This window comes from Mesoplodon mirus (assembly GCF_964341445.2).
Source record: "Mesoplodon mirus genome assembly, chromosome: 2".
Classification (NCBI taxonomy): Eukaryota; Metazoa; Chordata; class Mammalia; order Artiodactyla; family Ziphiidae; genus Mesoplodon; species Mesoplodon mirus.
Window position 1 is genome coordinate 56,065,839 of NC_138977.1, and position 22,961 is coordinate 56,088,799.

General features: G+C 37.1%; 1 protein-coding gene across 1 annotated transcript in view; it reads right to left on the minus strand.

Annotated features, from left to right (window-relative positions):
- Positions 1-22,961, minus strand: part of CTNNA3 (catenin alpha 3) — a 1,654,963-nt gene that overhangs the window by 1,485,356 nt on the left and 146,646 nt on the right. Inside the window, exon 5 of the mRNA XM_082639545.1 lies at positions 12,522-12,641. Coding sequence (XP_082495671.1) covers positions 12,522-12,641 — 120 coding nt within the window. The remainder of the gene's footprint in view (positions 1-12,521; positions 12,642-22,961) is intronic.

Sequence of the window (22,961 nt, forward strand, 5' to 3'; positions counted from 1 at the left end):
GTTCTGGAGCTATCTAAAAGGGTTAACTCACTCAGCTCAGAAAAAGAAAAGGCAGTGTTCACTCCTGGACATCATCACTAAAGAGAGAACAATATTATGCTGAATGATATCACCTGGAACCACAAAGGAAGTTTAGGCACATATGATGTAATTATTACATGAGTTGGGGTTTAGCCAGAACACTGGGTCTAACACCCTACCTTATGTTATAGATTGCCACAGCAAAGTACTCAGGACCTTAATTTCACTGCCCATCAAGAGACACTACCTCAAAAACACATTAGAACCAAATACTGCAACTCCCTTCTCAAAGGGTACCAACATTTTTTGTGACAGAGCCCACTAACCACTATGTTACAAATGTCCAAAATAATCCTACCCTTTATGTTCATAACAGTGCTGGACCCTACCTGAAGTACAAAAGTATACAAAACAGACAGCGTATTCTTATGGAACTTACCAACCATCTAGGATGAAGACAGATAAGAATAATACAAAAACAACATTATAATAACTACAGCTTATACTAACCACATGCCAGGCACTATGGTAAGTCCTTTATATACTGATTCCTTTATGTATTTTAAAGGATTTAAAGCATATATGTACTTTACACTTTATATATTGTTTTCTCAAAAGAGGTTATAAGTTAGGTATTATTTTCCTAACATTTTAAAACAAAAAGCTGCAGTGCCTAAAGCAGTACAAATAATCTAACAATATTTGATTGACTGCAAAGCCCACACTCTAACCTGCACTACATGGATCTTCAATAAGTGTGTAATCAGTCAGATTCTAAATTGTATGACATGGATAAAAGCTAAGAATGGCAAAGAAGGAAGAGTTTACATACTGATTGGAAGCCATAGGATAAAGTATCATGAGGGAGGCTAGACTTCAGTTTAGCTTTAAAGAAAGATTAGTAGTTAAATAGGTAAATAGAAAAGGGCTATATATCCTAAATATCAAGTTTATGAACCTTGTGAAAAGTTCAGAAGGCAAGAATAGCATGCCATGATCAGGGAGACAAGAGGGAGATCAGGGATTGTGATACGTTGAAACATGGATGTATATCTGAGGTATGATATTTTAATTTTACATATTTTCACATCAGTGTGTAAGTGTGCTTCAGTCTACATAATGTTCAACTCAATAATGTCAAATTTAATTCATACCAAAGGACTTTAGAAGTTTCTGAAAATAGGCTGTGTCTTATAATGCTATTACTTTATACACTTCTTAATACTTATAATAGCATTATAAGAATAGAAGAAAGGAATAAAATTAGAGTCTAGAATATCAAACTTAATTTTATTTTATTCCAGAAAAACAAAGCTCCAAGGAAATCTCTTGATTTATAAACTCTCAAATTAATACATAAACCTGGGCTCTATATAATAGCTGCAGCTTGCTATTACCATTCTTATGTATCGTCAAAACAGTCTAAGCAAATAAACTCTAAGACTGTATTTTCAGATGTAGTAAAAACTGAAAAAGTCTCCAGATTCTTGGTAATATGGCTTTGTCATCCATTTGCTTCAGATGGCTTCATTCTGAGAATCCCACCACCTCATCTAGCACAGCCTTCTCTCACCTTTTCCAACCAAAGCTATTTTTAACATTAGTCTTTTTGACATTAGGAAAATGGAGAAATGCTTGTACCCCAACCTAAAATATAGCCCAAGGAATAGTTGAAGTGTAAGCACTCACTCTTTAAAAGACAAACAAACAGGAAAGAAGCAGGAGCAGAAAAAAAAAGGAAAGGGAAGGGAAGGGAGGGAAGGGAAGGGAGGGGAAGGGAGGGGAGGGGAAGGAAGGGGAGGGGAGGGGAGGGGAGGGGAAGGGAGGGGAGGGGAGGGGAAGGGAGGGAAGGGAAGGGGGGAGGGGAAGGAAGGGGAGGGGAAGGGAGGGGAGGGGAGGGAAGGGAGGGGAGGGAAGGGAGAGGAGGGGATGGGAGGGGAGGGGAGGGGAGGGAGGGGAGGGGAGGGGAGGAGAGGAAAGGCAAGGCTAAGCTTACACCTAGGAGAGAAAGCACAATAATCCACCCCCACCAACCCTCAAAAAAAGTAAAAGAATAGAGCAAAGTATTCCAGGGATATATGTGGCCTAGGGAAAGAAATCTCTCAAAATGATGTTTAAAATGTCATAGAAAGGGAAAGAAAATAAAATCTAATGAAAGAGTCCAAGAAAATAATTATAGTCAGTTTACTGAGCATCCCTAATTCATAGCTAAGGTAATATTGATGTTTTGTGTTTGTTTAAAGAAATAGATGTAAAATGAAATATGTTAGGAGAAAACCTAAATAATACATAAGGCAAGGAGCAATCTGTCAATGTTTGGCATCCAGGAAGCCTCAGGGTTAATACCCTTCTGAATTTTAAAGGTGCAGTAGGGTTTCCTTAGTGGCACAGTGGTTAAGAATCCGCCTTTCGGATACACCAGAAATACAGCTACACGTGGAACAACTCCTACAGAACACCTACTGAACGCTGGCAGAAGACCCCAGACCTCCCAAAAGGCAAGAAACTCCCCACATACCTGGGTAGGGCAAAGCGGAGAGATCCCCACACAGAGGATCGGTGCCGAGCGGCACTCACCAGCCCGAGAGGCTTGTCTGCTCGCCCGCCGGGGCGCGCAGCGCTGGAAGCTGAGGCTCGGGCTTCGGTCAGAGCGCAGGGAGAGGACTGGGGCTGGCGGCGAGAACTCAGCCTGAAGGGGGCTAATGTGCCACAGCTAGCCGGCAGGGAGTCCGGGAAAACTCTGGAGCTGCCGAAGAGGCAAGAGACTTTTTCTTCCCTCTTGGTTTCCTGGTGCGCGAGGAGAGGGGATTAAGAGCGCTGCTTAAAGGGGCTCCACAGACGGGCGCGAGTCGCGACTGAAAGCGCGGAGCCCAGAGACGGGCGTGGGACACTGGGGCTGCTGCTGCCGCCGCCAAGAAGCCTGTGTGCGAGCGCAGGTCACTGCCCACACCGCCCTTCCGGGAGCCTGTGCAGCCCGCCACTGCCGGGGTCCCGGGATCCAGGGGCGGCTTCCCTGGGAGAACGCACGGCGCGCCTCGGGCTGGTGCAACGTCACGCCGACCTCTGCCGCTGCAGGCTCGCCCCGCACTCCGTGCCCCTCCCTCCCGCCCGGCCTGAGTGAGCCAGAGTCCCCGAAGAGGCTGCTCCTTTAACCCTGTCCTGCCTGAGCGAAGAACAGACACCCTCCGGCGACCTACACGCAGAGGCGGGGCCAAATCCAAAGCTGAGACCCAGGAGCTGTGAGAACAAAGAAGAAAAAGGGAAACCTCTCCCAGCAGCCTCAGAAGCAGCGGATTAAAGCTCCACAATCAACTTGATGTACCCTGCATCTGTGGAATACATGAATAGACAACACATCATCCCAAATTGAGGAGCCCGGAGCCAGTGCTGTGCCTCTGCGGTGGGAGAGCCAACTTCAGGACACTGGTCCACAAGAGACCTCCCAGCTCCACATAATATCAAACGGCAAAAATCTTCCAGAGATCTCCATCTCAACACCAGCACCCAGCTTCACTCAACGACCAGCAAGCTACAGTGCTGGACACCCTAAGCCAAACAACTAGCAAGACAGGAACACAACGCCACCCATTAGCAGAGAGGTGGCCTAAACTCATAAAAAGTCTGCAGACACCCCAAAACACACCACCAGACGTGGACCTGCCCACCAGAAAGACAAGATCCAGCCTCATCCACCAGAACACAGGCACTAGTCCCCTCCACCAGGAAGCCTACACAACCCACTAAACCAACCTTAGCCACTGGGGACAGACACCAAAAACAACGGGAACTACGAACCTGTAGCCTGCAAAAAGGAGACCCCAAACACAGTAACATAAGCAAAATGAGAAGACAGAAAAACACACAGCAGGAGAAGGAGCAAGATAAAAACCCACCACATCTAACAAATGAAGAGGTAATAGGCACTCTACCTGAAAAAGAATTCAGAATAATGATGGTAAAGATGATCCAGGATTCTATTTCCAAGATCCAAAATCTTGGAAATAGAATAGACAAAATGCAAGAAACAGTTAACAAGGACCTAGAAGAACTAAAGATGAATCAAGCATTGATTAAAAACACAATACATGAAATAAAAAATACTCTAGATGGGATCAATAGCAGAATAACTGAGGCAGAAGAACGGATAAGTGAGGTGGAAGATAAAATAGTGGAAATAACTGCTGCAGAGCAAAATAAAGAAAAAAGAATGAAAAGAACAGAGGACAGTCTCAGAGACCTCTGGGACAACATTAAACGCACCAACATTCGAATTATAGGGGTTCCAGAAGAAGAAGAGAAAAAGAAAGGGACTGAGAAAATATTTGAAGAGATTATAGTTGAAAACTTCCCTAATATGGGAAAGGAAATAGTTAATCAAGTCCAGGAGGCACAGAGAGTCCCATACAGAATAAATCCAAGGAGAAATACGCCAAGACACATATTAATCAAACTGTCAAAAATTAAACACAAAGAAATCATATTAAAAGCAGCAAGGCAAAAACAACAAATAACACACAAGGGAATCCCCATCAGGATAACAGCTGATCTCTCAGCAGAAACTCTACAAGCCAGAAGGGAGTGGCAGGACATAATTAAAGTGATGAAGGAGAGAAACCTGCAACCAAGATTACTCTACCCAGCAAGGATCTCATTCAGATTTGATGGAGAAATTAAAACGTTTACAGACAAGCAAAAGCTGAGAGAGTTCAGCACCACCAAACCAGCTTTACAACAAATGCTAAAGGAACTTCTCTAGGCAAGAAACACAACAGAAGTAAAAGACCTACAATAACGAACCCAAAACAATTAAGAAAATGGGAACAGGAACATACATATCAATAATTACCTTAAATGTAAATGGACTAAATGCTCCCACCAAAATACACAGATTGGCTGAATGGATACAAAAACAAGACCCATCTATATGCTGTCTACAAGAGACCCACTTCAGACCTAGAGACACATACAGACTGAAAGTAAGGGGATGGAAAAAGATATTCCATGCAAATGGAAACCAAAAGAAAGCTGGAGTAGCAATTCTCATATCAGACAAAATAGACTTTAAAGTAAAGACTACTAGAAGAGACAAAGAAGGACACTACATAATGATCAAGGGATTGATCCAAGAAGAAGATATAACAATTGTAAATATTTATGCACCCAACATAGGAGCACCTCAATACATAAGGCAAATACTAACAGCCATAAAAGGAGAAATTGACAGTAACACACTCATAGTAGGGGACTTTAACACCCCACTTTCACCAATGGACAGATCATCCAAAATGAAAATAAATAAGGAAACACAAGCTTTAAATGATACATTAAACAAGATGGACTTAATTGATATTTATAGGACATTCCATCCAAAAACAACAGAATACACATTTTTCTCAAGTGCTCATGGAACATTCTCCAGGATAGATCATATCTTGGGTCACAAATCAAGCCTTGGTAAATTTAAGAAAATTGAAATTCTATCAAGTATCTTTTCCGACCACAATGCTATGAGACTAGATATCAATTACAGGAAAAGATCTGTAAAAAATACAAACACATGGAGGCTAAACAATACACTACTTAATAACGAAGTGATCACTGAAGAAATCAAAGAGGAAATTAAAAAATACCTAGAAACAAATGACAATGGAGGCACGACGACCCAAAACCTATGGGATGCAGCAAAAGCAGTTCTAAGAGGGAAGTTTATAGCAATACAATCCCACCTTAAGAAACAGGAAACATCTCGAATAAACAACCTAACCTTGCACCTAAAGCAATTAGAGAAAGAAGAACAAAAACATCCCAAAGTTAGCAGAAGGAAAGAAATCATAAAAATCAGATCAAAAATAAATGAAAAAGAAATGAAGGAAGCGATAGCAAAGATCAATAAAACTAAAAGCTGGTTCTTTGAGAAGATAAACAAAATTGATAAACCATTAGCCAGACTCATCAAGAAAAAAAGGGAGAAGACTCAAATCAATAGAATTAGAGATGAAAAAGGAGAAGTAACAACTGACACTGCAGAAATACAAAAGATCATGAGAGATTACTATAAGCAACTCTATGCCAATAAAATGGACAACCTGGAAGAAATGGACAAATTCTTAGAAATGCACAACCTGCCAAGACTGAATCAGGAAGAAATAGAAAATATGAACAGACCAATCACAAGCACTGAAATAGAAACTGTGATAAAAAATCTTCCAACAAACAAAAGCCCAGGACCAGATGGCTTCACAGGCGAATTCTATCAAGCATTTAGAGAAGAGCTAACACCTATCCTTCTGAAACTCTTCCAAAATATAGCAGAGGGAGGAACACTCCCAAACTCATTCTACGAGGCCACCATCACCTTGATACCAAAACCAGACAAGGATGTCACAAAGAAAGAAAACTACAGGCCAATATCACTGATGAACATAGATGCAAAAATCCTCAACAAAATACTAGCAAACAGAATCCAACAGCACATTAAAAGGATCATACACCATGATCAAGTGGGGTTTATTCCAGGAATGCAAGGATTCTTCAATATACGCAAATCAATCAACGTGATACACCATATTAACAAATTGAAGGAGAAAAACCATATGATCATCTCAATAGATGCAGAGAAAGCTTTCGACAAAATTCAACACCCATTTATGATAAAAACCCTGCAGAAAGTAGGCATAGAGGGAACTTTCCTCAACATAATAAAGGCCATATATGACAAACCCAAAGCCAGCATCGTCCTCAATGGTGAAAAACTGAAACCATTTCCACTAAGATCAGGAACAAGACAAGGTTGCCCACTCTCACCACTCTTATTCAACCTAGTTTTGGAAGTTTTAGCCACAGCAATCAGAGAAGAAAAGGAAATAAAAGGAATCCAAATTGGAAAAGAAGAAGTAAAGCTGTCACTGTTTGCAGATGACATGATACTATACATAGAGAATCCTAAAGATGCTACCAGAAAACTAGAGTTAATCAATGAATTTGGTAAAGTTGCAGGATACAAAATTAATGCACAGAAATCTCTGGCATTCCTATATACTGATGATGAAAAATCTGAAAGTGAAATCAAGGAAACACTCCCATTTACCATTGCAACAAAAAGAATAAAATATCTAGGAATAAACCTACCTAAGGAGACAAAAGACCTGTATGCAGAAAATTATAAGACACTGATGAAAGAAATTAAAGATGATACAAATAGATGGAGAGATGTACCATGTTCTTGGATTGGAAGAATCAACATTGTGAAAATGACTCTACTACCCAAAGCAATCTACAGATTCAATGCAATCCCTATCAAACTACCACTGGCATTTTTCACAGAAGTAGAACAAAAAATTTCACAATTTGTATGGAAACACAAAAGACCCCGAATAGCCAAAGCAATCTTGAGAACGAAAAATGGAGCTGGAGGAATCAGGCTCCCTGACTTCAGACTATACTACAAAGCTACAGTAATCAAGACAGTATGGTACTGGCACAAAAACAGAAAGATAGATCAATGGAACAGGATAGAAAGCCCAGAGTTAAACCCACGGACATATGGTCACCTTATCTTTGATAAAGGAGGCAGGAATGTACAGTGGAGAAAGGACAGTCTCTTCAATAAGTGGTGCTGGGAAAACTGGATAGGGACATGTAAAATTATGAGATTAGATCACTCCCTAACACCATACACAAAAATAAGCTCAAAATGGATTAAAGACCTAAATGTAAGGCCAGACACTATCAAACTCTTAGAGGAAAACATAGGCAGAACACTCTATGACATAAATTACAGCAAGATCCTTTTGGACCCACCTCCTAGAGAAGTGGAAATAAAGACAAAAATAAACACATGGGACCTAATGAAACTTAAAAGCTTTTGCACAGCAAAGGAAACCATAAACAAGACCAAAAGACAACCCTCAGAATGGGAGAAAATATTTGCAAATGAAGCAACTGACAAAGGATTAATCTCCAAAATTTATAAGCAGCCTATGCAGCTCAATAACAAAAAAACAAACAACCCAATCCAAAAATGGGCAGAAGACCTAAACAGACATTTCTCCACAGAAGATATACAGACTGCCAACAAACACATGAAAGGATGCTCAACATCTTTACTCATTAGAGAAATGCAAATCAAAACTACAATGAGATATCATCTCACACCAGTCAGAATGGCCATCATCAAAAAATCTAGAAACAATAAATGCTGGAGAGGGTGTGGAAAAAAGGGAACACTCTTGCACTGCTGGTGGGAATGTGAATTGGTACAGCCACTATGGAGAACGGTATGGAGGTTCCTTAAAAAACTACAAATACAACTACCATATGACCCAGCAACCCCACTACTGGGCATATACCCTGAGAAAACCATAATTCAAAAAGAGACATGTACCAAAATGTTCATAGCAGCCTTATTTACAATAGCCCGGAGCTGGAAACAACCTAAGTGTCCATCATCGGATGAATGGATAAAGAAGATGTGGCACATATATACAATGGAATATTACTCAGCCATAAAAAGAAATGAAATTGAGCTATTTGTAATGAGGTGGATAGACCTAGAGTCTGTCATACAGAGTGAAGTAGGTCAGAAAGAGAAAGACAAATACTGTATGCTAACACATATATATGGAATTTAAGAAAAAAAAATGTCATGAAGAACATAGGGTTAAGACAGGAATAAAGACACAGACCTACTAGAGAATGGACTTGAGGATATGGGGAGGGGGAAGGGTAAGCTGTGACAAAGTGAAAGAGCGGCATGGACATATATACACTACCAAACGTAAGGTAGATAGCTAGTGGGAAGCAGCCGCATAGCACAGGGAGATCAGCTCGGTGCTTTGTGACCGCCTGGAGGGGTGGGATAGGGAGGGTGGGAGGGAGACGCAAAAGGGAGGGGATATGGAAACATATGTATATGTATAACTGATTAAATTTGTTATAAGGCAAAAAAAAAAAAAAAAAAAGAATCCGCCTGTCAATGCAGGAGACACAGGTTCAAGCCCTGGGCCGGAGAGATCCCACATGCTGTGGAGCAACTAAGCCCCTGCACCACAACTACTGAGCCTGTGCTCTAGAGCCCACGAGCCACAACCACTGAAGCCCATGTGCCTACAGCCTGTGCTCCGCAACAAGAGAAGCCACCACAATGAGAAGCCCGTGCACCACAATGAAGAGTAGCCCCCGCTCGCCGCAACTAGAGAAAGCCCACGCACAGCAACAAAGACCCAACGCAGCCAAAAATCAATAAATAAAATATATTTTTTAATTATAAAAAAAGTACAGTTAAACACATCAATTAATTGCCTATAATCTGGGGCTAAAACTTTTGGCATGCTTTCTTGTTCGTAGCAATAACAGCACCAACAAGTATTTATTGAATATTAGCCATGGGTCAGATGCTGCTGTGAGCACTGCAGAGCATACAGCATTGAAGGTGACAGATAAGGCCCTGTCCTTACAGAGCTTACATTCTGTCACAAAGAGAAATGATAAATATGGTTGGACCAGGGAACAAAACATGACTAATTCTCTGGTACAAAGCATCCTGCCTTATAAGGCAGAAGCTTTCTTGCTGAATGGCAATTTTACAGAGACCTAAATCTTTTCCAGTAGGAGAAACTTACTAATGTGTGTTTATAGGTTTGGGGGACTTTACAGAGGGTAGGATAGGATATAAAAGACAAATCCCACCAAGTCAGAGAAAATGTAATATTCTGACTCTTTAAACCCTGCCCATCCAGGAAACACAACAATTCCTCTGTGGCTTTGGTACAGAAGAACTTGGTTAATATTACAAATTTCTAGGAAGCTTTGCTACATTTGGAAGCTAATGGGAAACAAAGTTTGTCTTTCTCTTCTCTGCCACCTCTCTCATTCACTATGTCTTCTTGTAATCATCTCTTTTTTTCCCTTTCTCTATTTTGAGATTTTTTAATTCTTCAAAAATCAATGCTTTAACTTACTAAATGCATGTAGTATAAAACCAAATATAGTTTAATTTCCCTCACTTTATCCCTCTTATCTTATCCCTATAAGTCCCTTTCTCTCTTTTTTACCGCTCTTTGGTCCCTGACTTTCTTTCTACTCTACCATCCTTTTTCTGACCATTTCACTCTAATTCCCCTTCCATCTTTTCCAGGTAGAAAAAATGATCACTAGATATAGGGAAAAGCAGAATCAAGTAAAACAAAGGGTTGACAGTATTCTACATATGCAGGTAAGTCTGTTTCACAAGAATTTGTCCTTCTGAGTTTAAAAAGAAAAGTGCCTTGTGTGAATAAATTTCACTAGAACTAGGGTTACTAGATATAACACTCAAAGATTGTAAACATAAAGTTTTATACATTTTCTTAGCTGTCTGAAGATATTCTTTCAAAAATTCTTTTGTGTTTTTGTCTATACTGAACAATTTGCATGAGAGAAAGAGAGGAGGAGAGAGCTGCCCCTGTCCCTGCCTCTCATCAGATGCCCATTTTCAAATGTCTCTTTAAGCCCCATGTCTGTCCTATCCTAAAACTGTCTTCATACTGCATGTCTAGAACTCCTCACTTTAGTATCCCACCAGCCTGGCTCCCTGCAGGGATATGGGAGAAAGCCCAGGTTTGTAGTCAGACTGATACCTATTTGAAGCTCAGCTTTACTTGCCTAGTGACTTTAGGCAAGTTACTTAACTCTCTTCACAGTTTCCTCATCTGTAAAATGGTGCTCATAAAACCAACCTTATTATATTGTCACAATTATTTAATGATCTAATCCATAAATGTTCTAATCACACTATGTGGCAGACAGTTGTCATCTAATAAATAGAATATAAGATTTATATATGCATAAACATACATATACATATATAAATAATGACGTGCCCATCTTTCTCTCACATACACATACAATTTACCTGTCTGTCGTCAAGGCCATTCTCCCAGAGTTATGCCCTTTTGCCCTTGAAGCATTCACATTTTTCCAAATTCCCAATTAGCTAATGTAAGAATCTAATCACTGAAAATGTGCTAATGAGAAAGGATAAGAGAAGAGGACACTGACTACTGTCTGCCAACTCAAATACCCCCCAGTGGTATAAATATGGCTCTTGGAAACAAAACTGTACTAAAAACTACATAGGCCAGAGCAGTGACTCACAGTGTGAATTTTAAGCAGCATCATTTGGGAGCTTACTGTAGTAGCTCTCAGTAACTGTGATTGCTTCTGTTACATGTGCTAATACCTAGGCCTTCACTAATATAAAATCAATAAATAAAACAAATGGATATTGTGTCCTTTTTCATATAAATTAAGGTATGTGCAAAGGTATGGCATCTGCCCCAGAACACTCTACAAAACAAATATAACTCTTAGGAAAATAAGATCATGAGAAGGTTAAATGCCCACGTAATGTCTATTATAAAGCCGAGCCTAGAACACAATTCTCTTTTCAAGTCACTATTTCTACACCACACCATGTTGACTTCATGAGGTTTAACTAAATAAAGGAAGTAGTGCTTTGAAATCCCCCTTCCAAAAGATCCAAAATTTGTAAATTAGGCAATGTCAAGAGAGTCACACCCTTTGCCACACTAACAGAAAACAGTCTTAAGTAATGGACTCGGTGCCTGGCCATGGGAGTCAGCCACTTAGTCATTTTGCTAGATACTATCCATCATTGAGCACATTCCCGAATTTCATGCAACCTAATTTAAACATCTAACTGGTTGTTCTGATCGGAATAAACATTCAGCCCCAGTAAAAGCTTGATGATCCTGACACCTAGTGGCTGTGAAGAAACTGGAAAAGATCCAGTTTGGGAAAAGTACCTACCTACTATGGCAGTATCTTGCAAACACACAGAACTTAATGATTATTAATATTATAAAATATGAACTCTAAAAGTAACCCTATAAAAGTCTATTTAAAGGCTCTCGATTTATCTTGTGGTCTATAAAAAGAGGCTAAAAGACGTGCACTTGGAAAGCATGTTTCCCTTTAACCTTACACATTTAGCAAATTTTTACTAATCTTCAGAGATCAAACAAGAAAACTAAAGCTAAACTAAAAAAAAAAAAACTATTTGGCATATTTATGACTCCTTTCGTTAAGCTTGTATGTGCATCCACATCCTTTTCTTGGTCTTGAGGTGGTTTTTCTCCTCACGTATCCCCCTGTCAAATATAAAAGCCACCTGTTCAAGCCACATGGAGGTTCCCTTTATGCCACTAAGGCATCCTTAGTCAAAGGGTAGTTGAACCTTCACAAACCAGCAGGAGTTTTCTTTAAAAGAGGTATAAGGACACTCGTGGAAACCCCCAAAGTGCACATATAAAAGCAAGGACAATGTTGAATGCCGCAGGAAGCCGTGTGAACACGGCAAGTCAGCACCACACAGCACAACTTATTTCTGCCCTAAACGTTAGAAGATAAGTCTCCCCAGACCCACCTGGGCCTCTGACAGGCAGGAAGGCGAGAAGACTAAACTGTTCGTATTGTCCACCAAGGAGAGCTCTAAATCCTACCTGCTGACGTTTGAAGGCTAAATAGTCCAGATTTTCCAGCTCCTTCCCAAGCTTCTGGTAAGTTTTCTGGAGGTCAGATTTGTTGGAAACATTTTTAAGAGACTCAAATGTCCTCTGAAACTGAAATCGAAAACAAAAGTAAACCATTAGGATAGCAGCATATTTTTCTCAAATTCCTAACCAGTAACACAGACAAATAATCAATACTGAGCCTCAGTTTCTCCCATTCATAATACAGAGGTAACAAAGGCTAGGTAATTAATTGCCTTTCAATTAAATAGTTAGGCACAATTATACAGAATTAGAAACTATGTGCTAAGTACAAGCAACATTATTGCATGAATGAGAAGCCTGTTTAGTCCTCATTCTAACAAAAGAACATACTGCATTAAAAATTTTTTTTCTTTAGCTCTTCATGTCTTAGGATACACTGCTACTACTCCTAAAGAAAAAAATTTCAATGAATGTATAATTTTAAATCATAATGAGAAAGTATTAAAAAGAGCTCTCACATCCCAATCATGGAAACAAATTTATGTAAAGGTAGCCACTTGCCTCTATAGAAACATTTATGCAGAATAGGCACCCAGCAAATTTCAGCCAGGAAGATCTCTCAAGATCTTATATTTTGAGAAGAAAGGAGAACAAATGTCTTGATGATCGAAGCATATGTAGCATGTTCAGCAAACATTTATTCATTTCTGCTCTATAACGGACATGAGTTAATGAAATCAGTTCTGCTGAATCAGAATGCTCCATTCATTTTTTAAGTCAGATACTAGATAAACACAAAGAAGACAAATTGCAGTGTATCACAGAATATTGTTCTGCTACTAATAATTAAGCAAAAGGAGCTCACAAGAAATTGAATTCTTGGTTTATTTTAGTAAATTAGAACATACTTTAGAGGATTAGTGATTGAAAATGTCAAGTAATATTTGCAAGACATTTGCATCTGCTCTTTCTTTATGTCATTTATTTCCATATTCTCAATGTGTGCCATTAGATATAATTCTACAGATAGAGACTTCACCATCTTAAACACACCAGAATTCCACTATGACTATGATGCTATGAGACAGGCTAATAAGATTTTATAGAATATAATTGTTTCCAGGGAAATGATTTGACCCTTACTATTTCAAACTCCATGGAATAAGTCATATTATAATGGCATTCTACTGAATTACATCCTCAACTTCATGAAAGCAACATGTTTATCTCAATCCAAGGTGACAGAGGAAAAAGAAATAGGAAATAATAGTGCTAAACTTTCACAGCAGGACGATAAATTAAATTCAACAAACAATCTTTTAGAGCCTACTATGCACAAGGCACTATGAAATAAAACATATTTTCTGCCCTAAAGTAACTTATAGACTGCCAGGGAAATTAGACATGAAACTCAGCAATGGGAAAGATACTGACATTTACTGGGTGCCTGCTCAGTGCCAGATACTTTATCCTTTCCAATTTAATCCTCACAAGAACCACAGGAGTTCCTATTTGTCTTCCCATTCTACAAGTAAACTGAGACTCAGAAAGCTTGAACCATTTTTTTTCTATAATACATAATTTTAATTCATAAAAACGATACATTCATTAATTTTTCTTTCACCCAGCCTTTTCTCCTAATCTGGCTTTGTCCAGGTTCTCTTGAGAACCACAAAACCTTATATTAGGCCAAATGTTCCTTTTTTTCCAGTTTTATTGATATATTTGACATAGAGCACTGTATAACCTAAGGTGTGCAGCATAATGATTTGATTTACATACATCACAAAATGATTATCGCAGTAAGTTTAGTGAACATCCATTATCTCATATAGATACTTTTCTAAGAAAGTATTTTATATTTCTTTTTAAAGAAATATAAAAAAATATTATTTCCTTGTGATGAGAACACTTCGAATTTACTCTTAACTTTCAAATATAACATACAACATTGTTAAACATATTTATCATGTTGTACATCAGATTTCTAGTACTTATGTATCTTATAACTGGAAGTTTGTACCTTTTGACTACCTTTGTCCAATTCCCTCTCCCACCACACCCCGCCTCTGGTAATCACAAATCTGATCCCTATTTCTACGTGTTTTTTTTTTTTTTTGGTTGTTTAGTTGTTTGTTTTTGAAGTATAACTGATCTGTGTTACTTCCTGGTATACAACATAGTGATTCGATATGTCTATACATTTCAAAATGGAACTGTGTTTTTACTATAATGTTTATGCTTTTTCTACTCTACCATTAACTTTAACACCAGGCAAAGTAGTAAAAGGAGTGCAAAAAAGGAGATAAAAGTAACATGTGGTGGGACTTCCCTAGCCGTCCAGTGGTTAAGACGCCACACTTCCAATGCAGAGGGCATGGGTTTGATCCCTGGTCGGGGAACTAAGATCTTTAATGCCGCAAGGCATGGCCAAAAAAAAAAAAAAAAAAAAGTAACATGGTGAAATATTTTTAAAAAATTAAAAAATGATACTGACAGAGAGATTCAGGTCATATAGAAGACATGAGGGAATTTGAGGTGGGCCTCAAAGGAGTTTTCAGAGCCTTAAATGGGAACTGGTTCTTCCCATCAGTTTAAACAGCCAAAGTCTGTTCATTTTCCCCCTTTTGTAGCATAGTAAACAACTTTCTTTTAACATAATTTTAATGACCTTTATATAAACTATTTATCATGTTGTATGATCATTTCTGTGCCTTGCCCACTTCTTGGTCCCTTCTCATTATGTTCAAATCAAACTAATACCAGATCTGAGATTCTAAACAATTTAAATAATTTTATATATAAATTAACATAAGCTATTTTACCAATCAACCTGTTTAATTCTAAAACATTTTTCATCCCCTGCATCTTCTCTTCACTAAGAAATATTAGCTCTATTTCTTAACTATTTCTTCTTCACATTTATCTCTGTGAATTTTATACAACTCCAAATAGGGATTTTAGGGTAAACATATTTTCAAGGCTTCAAAATAAGAAACATGAAAACCAATACTTCCAGGTAATATTTCTATGGCCAAAGAAAAAAAGGGAGAAAATCCAGTAATGATACATCCCCACAAGATGTTTTCATTAAACATCAGAGTTTGCATATGTGGAGATTTAAGCTTGAACTTTCATTATCAGGACTTACATCCTCCATTTATTGATACTAAATAGTTCCAAGTACTCAAAATATGATGATTCATTCAAGAACATTTTTTCACTTAAAACAACAAATAATTGTCAAGGAGAGGTCATACAAAATCTATAATATAACTTTAAGCTAGATCCCTATCAAACATAACCCAGTCCCATCTGCTCACATATACACTTAAAGATGCTATAGAGTAAAAGCAATAATTTTACCTTGCAGGTGCAGCTGAAGTACAGAAGACAAAAATAAGACAAAGGTTAAGGTGAGACTTATATTTTACTTAAAGAGATTTAACGTTGCCTTGATTTGAAAATTTTTTGTTCCAATAGGCCACTGTGCTTGATAATTGAAACAGACCTCTTGAGATTTTTCTACATTAGTTTAGTGCACTGTAGTCTCATTATATTGACTTTCTCAAAATAAATGACCTCTCAGTTGAAGTTGGGAAAGGAAGCACAAACAATCTAAGATATTTTAATATTTCTGGATTTTACCTGTTCAAAGTCTTTAGTGGGAATTTTAAATGAACCAAAACCCCCAAATAATTTGTTGAACATTGAGTTTATCCTGTGTTAATATTTTTAACTCATTGCAAACCAAATTCAAACTTTAAAAAAAAGCCCAATGAATAAATTTGAATCCAAAACAAACCTAGGTATGTTCTAAAAATGTCAAAACTGAATATTAAAATGGTCTCTGTACTGAGAAAGAAATCCAAATTCTGTCCTATTTGACTACCTTACCAAATTTCACACACAACAGATGAGAATAAGAAGATGCAAACAGTATCTCTAAGCCCAAACAGTAAGTATTGTATACCATAAAAGCAACGTAAACACACCCAGAGTGTTTTCTTTTTTTTATTTATTTGTTTGTTTGTTTATTTATCTATTTTTGGCCTGCATTGGGTCTTTGTAGCCGCACTCGGGCTTTCTCTAGTTGTGGTGAGCAGGGGCTACTCTTCATTGCGGTGTGCGGGCTTCTCATTGTGGTGGCTTCTCTTGTTATGGAGCACGGGCTCTAGGCATGTACGCTTCAGTAGTTGTGGCATGCGGGCTCAGTAGTTGTGGCTCTCAGGCTCTAGAGCACAGGCTCAGTAGTTGTGGCACATGGGCTTAGTTGCTTCGTGACATGTGGGATCTTCCTGGACCAGGGCTCGAACCCATGTCCCCTGCATTGGCAGGCAGTTTCTTAACCACTGCACCACCAGGGAAGTCCCAAAAATAATAATAATAGTAATCCACAAAATAATACAACAGAGACCATGACTGCTCATCTCCCATTAAAATAACTGAAAATCTGCTTTGCAGAAAAGAGAAGCATGAGTAAGGCAGAAAAGAAAATATCTAGTTTGACTCAGCATACCCTCTTCCCAAATATATTTTCCTCCTTTTCCTGACAACATGTTTTGAAATAAATCTAAGCCAATGTTCTATACAAACTACACATTCAATGAGTTCATGAAAATTATGTAGATTCATGGAGTAATTTGAGAAAGAGGACAAGAAGAAACCAGCTGAAGCAGCAGGAAAAAATGCAGCCAGGGCTCTGGCAAGTAAAGTTTCCCTGGCACTCACTGCCAATGCCCTGGCTTCCTCTTGTAGTCAGATCAATACAATCAAATAATTCCACAGCTCCAGCAGCCTACTAATTCCCATAATGAAAAAATATTGAGTATCATTGCTCCAAAAGAATAGCCAGCTCAACAGTTGTCATTTTTCCTTATTTAATATTTTGTGCATTTGTACAAGGTACTAGATGTTACCTATAACATAAAAAAAAATTCCATACTCACAGCATTATCTATACAAGAGAGTATCCTATAAGGACCTGACTGAAAGCACCGAATCACCAAGTGTGATCTTAGTGTCCCTAAAATATCAGTGTGAAATAGTGCCAAAAGATTCTGGAAACTAAAGCAGATGGAAGGAATGAGCAAAGACTAAATATTAATGCTCTATAAATATTAATGTTTAGAGTAAAAAGAAATTGTTTTAAGCATAAGAAATGGCTAATCCACCCTACTTAAATATGGCAAATACAGAGCAACCAAAATGAAGTAATATTGAGAAAAAAATTATTTCATTTTCTGAACTCAATCCATTGAATTTCATACATATTTTCCAAATGAACTTACCAGATGATAATATCACTCATGAAAAGGAAGTTTACAGCTAAAGCTGAAAATTAAAGGACACATATATCTCAAATGATTTTTTACTGTAAGGAATGATAACCAAAGTTAAATTAAGAACATAGAACAAAATTGGGCTTGAAATCTAAACTAGAAGTAGTCCTGTGGAGTTGAAAGTACAATGGCCTTGAAATCTGGGTTCAAGTCCTTGTTATGCCATTTAATAATTTCATACCTTTGGACAAGTCACTACTACTCCAATTCTTGATTGTGTTACCTGTAAAATGGGAGAAATTGTCCTTGCCTGCCTGCTTTATAAGATTGATGTGAAATCAGCTGAGGAAAAATGAAACACATTCATTCTACAAATCTTTAACATGGGCCTGGCAACATGCCAGCCATGCAAGAAATGGAGGAAAACAAAAGAGAAATAGCTCTTGCTCTAGAAAAGCAAATAATCTAGCTTTACAGATTACTGCTTTATAAATTTTTAATTTCCATAAAATTGTAAGAGACCACTGTCATTAAATTCATGCCCATTTAGTAGTGAATGAGGACTGAACAAAAGAGTAATTCAATAATTATATATTGAGCATCTCTGAGCAAGGGATTTTTGAGAGAAATAGATACACTTATTTAGATTTTTTTCTTCAATATTACTACAAAACTTATTTTATTTATTTATTTAATTCTATTTTATTATGGCAGAATACTTAACATGAGATACATGCTCCTTAAAATTTTAAGTATAAAATACATTGCTGTTGTCTATAGGTACAATGTTCTATATGAGATCTCTAGCTTATTCACATAGTTTAACTGAAACTTTATGCCCACTAATTCCCCAATTGTGTGTTCTTGGCACCCTTGTTGAAGATCAGTGACTGTATACACATGGATTTACTTCTGGGCTCTCCATTCTGTTCCACTGATCTATATGTCTCTCTTTATGCCAGTACCATACTGTTTTGTTTACTGCAGCTTTGTAATATTTTTGAAATAGAGTAGTGTGATGCCTCCAGCTTTGTTCTTCTTTCTCAGAATTGAGTTGGCTATTTGTGGTTTTTATGAGGTTCCATATGAATTGTAGAGCTGTTTATCAATTTCTGTTGTAAAAATGCCATTGGGATTTTCATAGGAATTGCTTTGTATCTGTAGATCACTTTGGGTATGGACATTTTAACAATATTAAGTCTATCAATCCATGAACATGGGATGTCTTTCCATTTGTGTCTTCTTTAATTTCTTTCATCAATGTTTTATAGTTTTCAGTATTACAAGTCTTTCACCTCCTTAGTTACATTTATTCCTAGGTATTTTATTCTTTTTGGTGCTACTGTAAATGGCATTGTTTTCCTAGTATCCTCTTCAGATAGTTCATCATAAGTGTATAGAAATGCAACTGATTTCTATATCCTAATTATATATCCTACAACTTTACTGAATTTGTTTATTAGTTCTACCAGTTTTTTTGGTGGAGTCTTAAGGGGTTTTTTGTATACAATATCATCTTATCTGAAAATAGTGACAGTTTTTCTTCCTCCTTTCCAATCTGGATGCCTTTTATTTCTTTTTATTGCCTAGTTGCTATGACTAGGACTTCCAATACAATGTTGAATAAAAGTGGTGAGAGTGGGCATCCTTGTCTTTTTCCTGATCTTAGAGGAAAAGTTTTCAGCTCTTCATCATTATGTATGATGTAAGCTGTGAGCTTGTCATATATGGACTTTATTATGTTGAGGTGTTTTCCTTCTATTCCTAGTTTATTGAGAATTTTCATCATAAAATGATGTTGAATTTTTTTCAAACTTTTTTTCTGCATCTATTGAAATGATCATGTGATTTTTACCCTTTATTCTGTTCATGTGCTGTATCACATTGATTGATTTTCATATGTTAAACCATTCTTGTATACCACGTAAAACCCACTTGGTCATAGTGTATCATCCTTTAATATGCTATTGAATTCAGTGTGTTAGTATACTTTTGAATATTTTTGCATCTATATTCATTAGGGATATTAGCCTGTAATTTCTTTTCTTGTAGTTTTCTTATCTGGCCTCATAAAATGAGTTTGAGAGTGTTCCCTCTGCTTCAGTAGTTTGGAAGAGTTTGAGAAGCACTGACATTAATTCTTCTTTAAATGTTCAGTAGAATTCACTAGTGAAGCCATCTGGTCCTGGGCTTTTCTTTGTTAGGAGGTTTTGATTATTTATTCAATCTCCCTTCTTGTTATAGGTCTGTTCAGACTTTCTATTCCTTCATGATTTAGTCTTGGTGGTAAGTTGTATGTTTCTAGGAATTTATACATTTCTTCTAGGTATTGTTCATTGGTGTATAATTATTCATAGTAGTTTTTATGATCATTCTTTATTTCTGTGCCCTCAGTTGTAATGTCCCATCTTTCATTTCTGATTTTATTTGAGTCTTCTCTCTTCTGTTCTTAGTTAGTCTAGCTAAGGTTTGTCTATTTTGTTTATCTTTTAAAAAACCAACTTTTAGTTTTGTTGGGTTTTTTCTCATTTTCCTATTTTCTATTTCATTTATTTCTGCTCTAATGTTTGTGATTTCCTTTCTTCTTCTTTCTTCTAACTGAGCTTAGTTCTTCTTTTTTAGCTCTTTGAGGTATAAAGTTAAGTTCTCACTTGACATCTTTCTTCTTTTTTACACATTATTGACTGGGGGATTCTTGCAGAAACTAACGCTTGTGGCTGGCAATTTGTTATGTAAGTGAATACTGAAACACCCACGTTTGAGTAAATATCAGCAACTTATTTTGCACTTAATGTATTTATTTGAAGCTTTGTACATGTCTTACTAAAGCATTCTAATATTTCATTAGAGTGTGATAGGCAGTATAGCAGACACCTCTGTGCAGGGGAATAGAACATCTATTACAAACATACCGTATTTCACTTTGCTTTCCCCTGGAAGAGCTGACTCTACACTTTCTGGCTGCATTTGTCTTCTTAGCCCTGTGGTTATTATTTCCTCTAGAATATGTTCTTTTATTTTACCTGATAGTTGACAAGGTGGATCTTTGCGCAGGGCTCTTTTAGAAACACCACAAGAAGGACCAGGTGCAAGACTTCCACTACATTCACCAGAATGGTCAGTTACCCATTCTCTAGGTATTGCTGACAAAAATTGCTTGTAAGTCATTTTATTCTGTGCATTTATGCTACAATAAATTTTAAAGCATTGAATAAACCATTTTCGAGTTTTCTGGAGAATACTGAAGTTTTTCAGATATTGATCAGATCAATCAACTCCTTTCATATACTTATTATACTCTAATATACAAGTGGGCTTTAGTTATCTGATGGCCAGTTCTCCTATCTTCCTTTCCTGTAGATGCTATGGAGGCATCATGAATAGTTGTCACCATGCAGACTAGCCTCTTGCCTTTCCAGAGAAGAAGAATCATTTCTCCGTTCCATAAGAACGCCATTTCTCACCTCTGTAGATTTTTAGATTTCTCCTTTAATTGGTTTGGTAGATCACAATTCCCTCTTATAGTCCCACAAACTCTGGTTTTATTTTTCAACAATATTTCAGATGTGGACACACTGTTGTAATAATTGTCTTGGTAAATATGGTACCATGAACCAAGATAAGGCTGTAGGACTGATAATATTGTTTCTTGCAGTTTTTTTCCTTCACCCATGTAAATCTCAAGGTTGCATATATATCCAGTTTCACTTTTGCTAACCATCCTAACCAAAATTCCATAGTTTGTAAGTTTTCCAGGGTTATAGGTTTTGAATCTAAGTTGTCCTCTCCACTTTATCATTGCCTCATCAAGTAATAGCTCTCATTTTGGTATATAGATCAATTGAAATTTTGGTAGAAAATAATCCAAAAGAGGTTTAACTTTTGAAATTCTGTCTGCAGGAGTGGAGTTTCTGAGTTATCGTTAAAGTGAAAAAATGTCATTATTTGTTCAAACCTTCTTCTTGTCATAATCTTTGGAAAGATAGGTATTTCAAGTAAGGGATCAGTCGACCAATATTCTTTCCAGTGTGACTTTCTTATTTGTCCCATCAAAATTATTAATCCAAGAAACTTCTTCATGTCACTATTGGTTACATCAGTCCATTTTAAAGCCTTATCATACATTTTATATGATTTTTCATTCTGTTAGTAATACAAGTTTGTTTGAGAAGTGACCAACTCGAAAAAGTCATTACCAAAAATTAATTATGTTATTTCACTAACACTTTGCGGGTTATTACATTCAACAGTTACACCTGACACACCTGTAAAGACTTCAAATTTTCGTGAAATGTTGTCTTCAAGCCACTCTTCTGTTGAAGCAAAGGAGCATTCTCTAGCACTGTGAGTTTCTTTTTCACTTTCTGTATCAGAATCAGTCACTAAGGTTTTTTGTCTTTTTCTTGGTCTAATATTCACATAATCTGAATCAGAACTATATTCTGAAGAACTATAATCTTCACAGACACTAGTATATATGTCACCTGGACAATCAGAGAAAGTATCTGCATAAAATTCACCAAAAATTCTTCTTCACTCAAAATTTCATGATGAGTCATTTTTTTTAATTTTACAGTAATAAACTTGAATTTATAATATACACAATGTTGGAACAAAAACCTAACAGAGCAAAATGTGAATGATAATGACAATCATAAGTTGTATAATGAACCCCTGATCAATTTTAAGCTCTAACAACTTCGCATGGTGATGTTAATTGTATCACTCTCTAAAAACGTATTGATATGTCTCCAGTCAATAACGTTCAGGTAACAAAAGATGTATTAATAGGTCTCTGGTCAATAATGTGTTAATGTAGGGATTTATCTCTGTGAACTTCCTTCTTAGCACTAGTTTTGCTGCATCCCATAAGTTTTGGTATATTTTCATTTTCATTTGTTTCAAAGAATTTCCTAATTTCCTTTCTGATTCCAACTTTGACCTAATGGTTCAAAAGTGTGTCACATAATTTCTACATTTTTGTAAATTTTCCAGTTTTCCTTCTGCTGTCAATTTCTAGTTTCATTCCATTGTGGTAGAAAAGATCCTTGATATTATTTTAATCTTCTTAGATTTGTTAAGACTTGTTTTGTGACCTAACATGTTATCTATCCTGGAGAAAGAGCCGTGTGCATTTGAGAAGAATGTACATTCTGCTACTGTT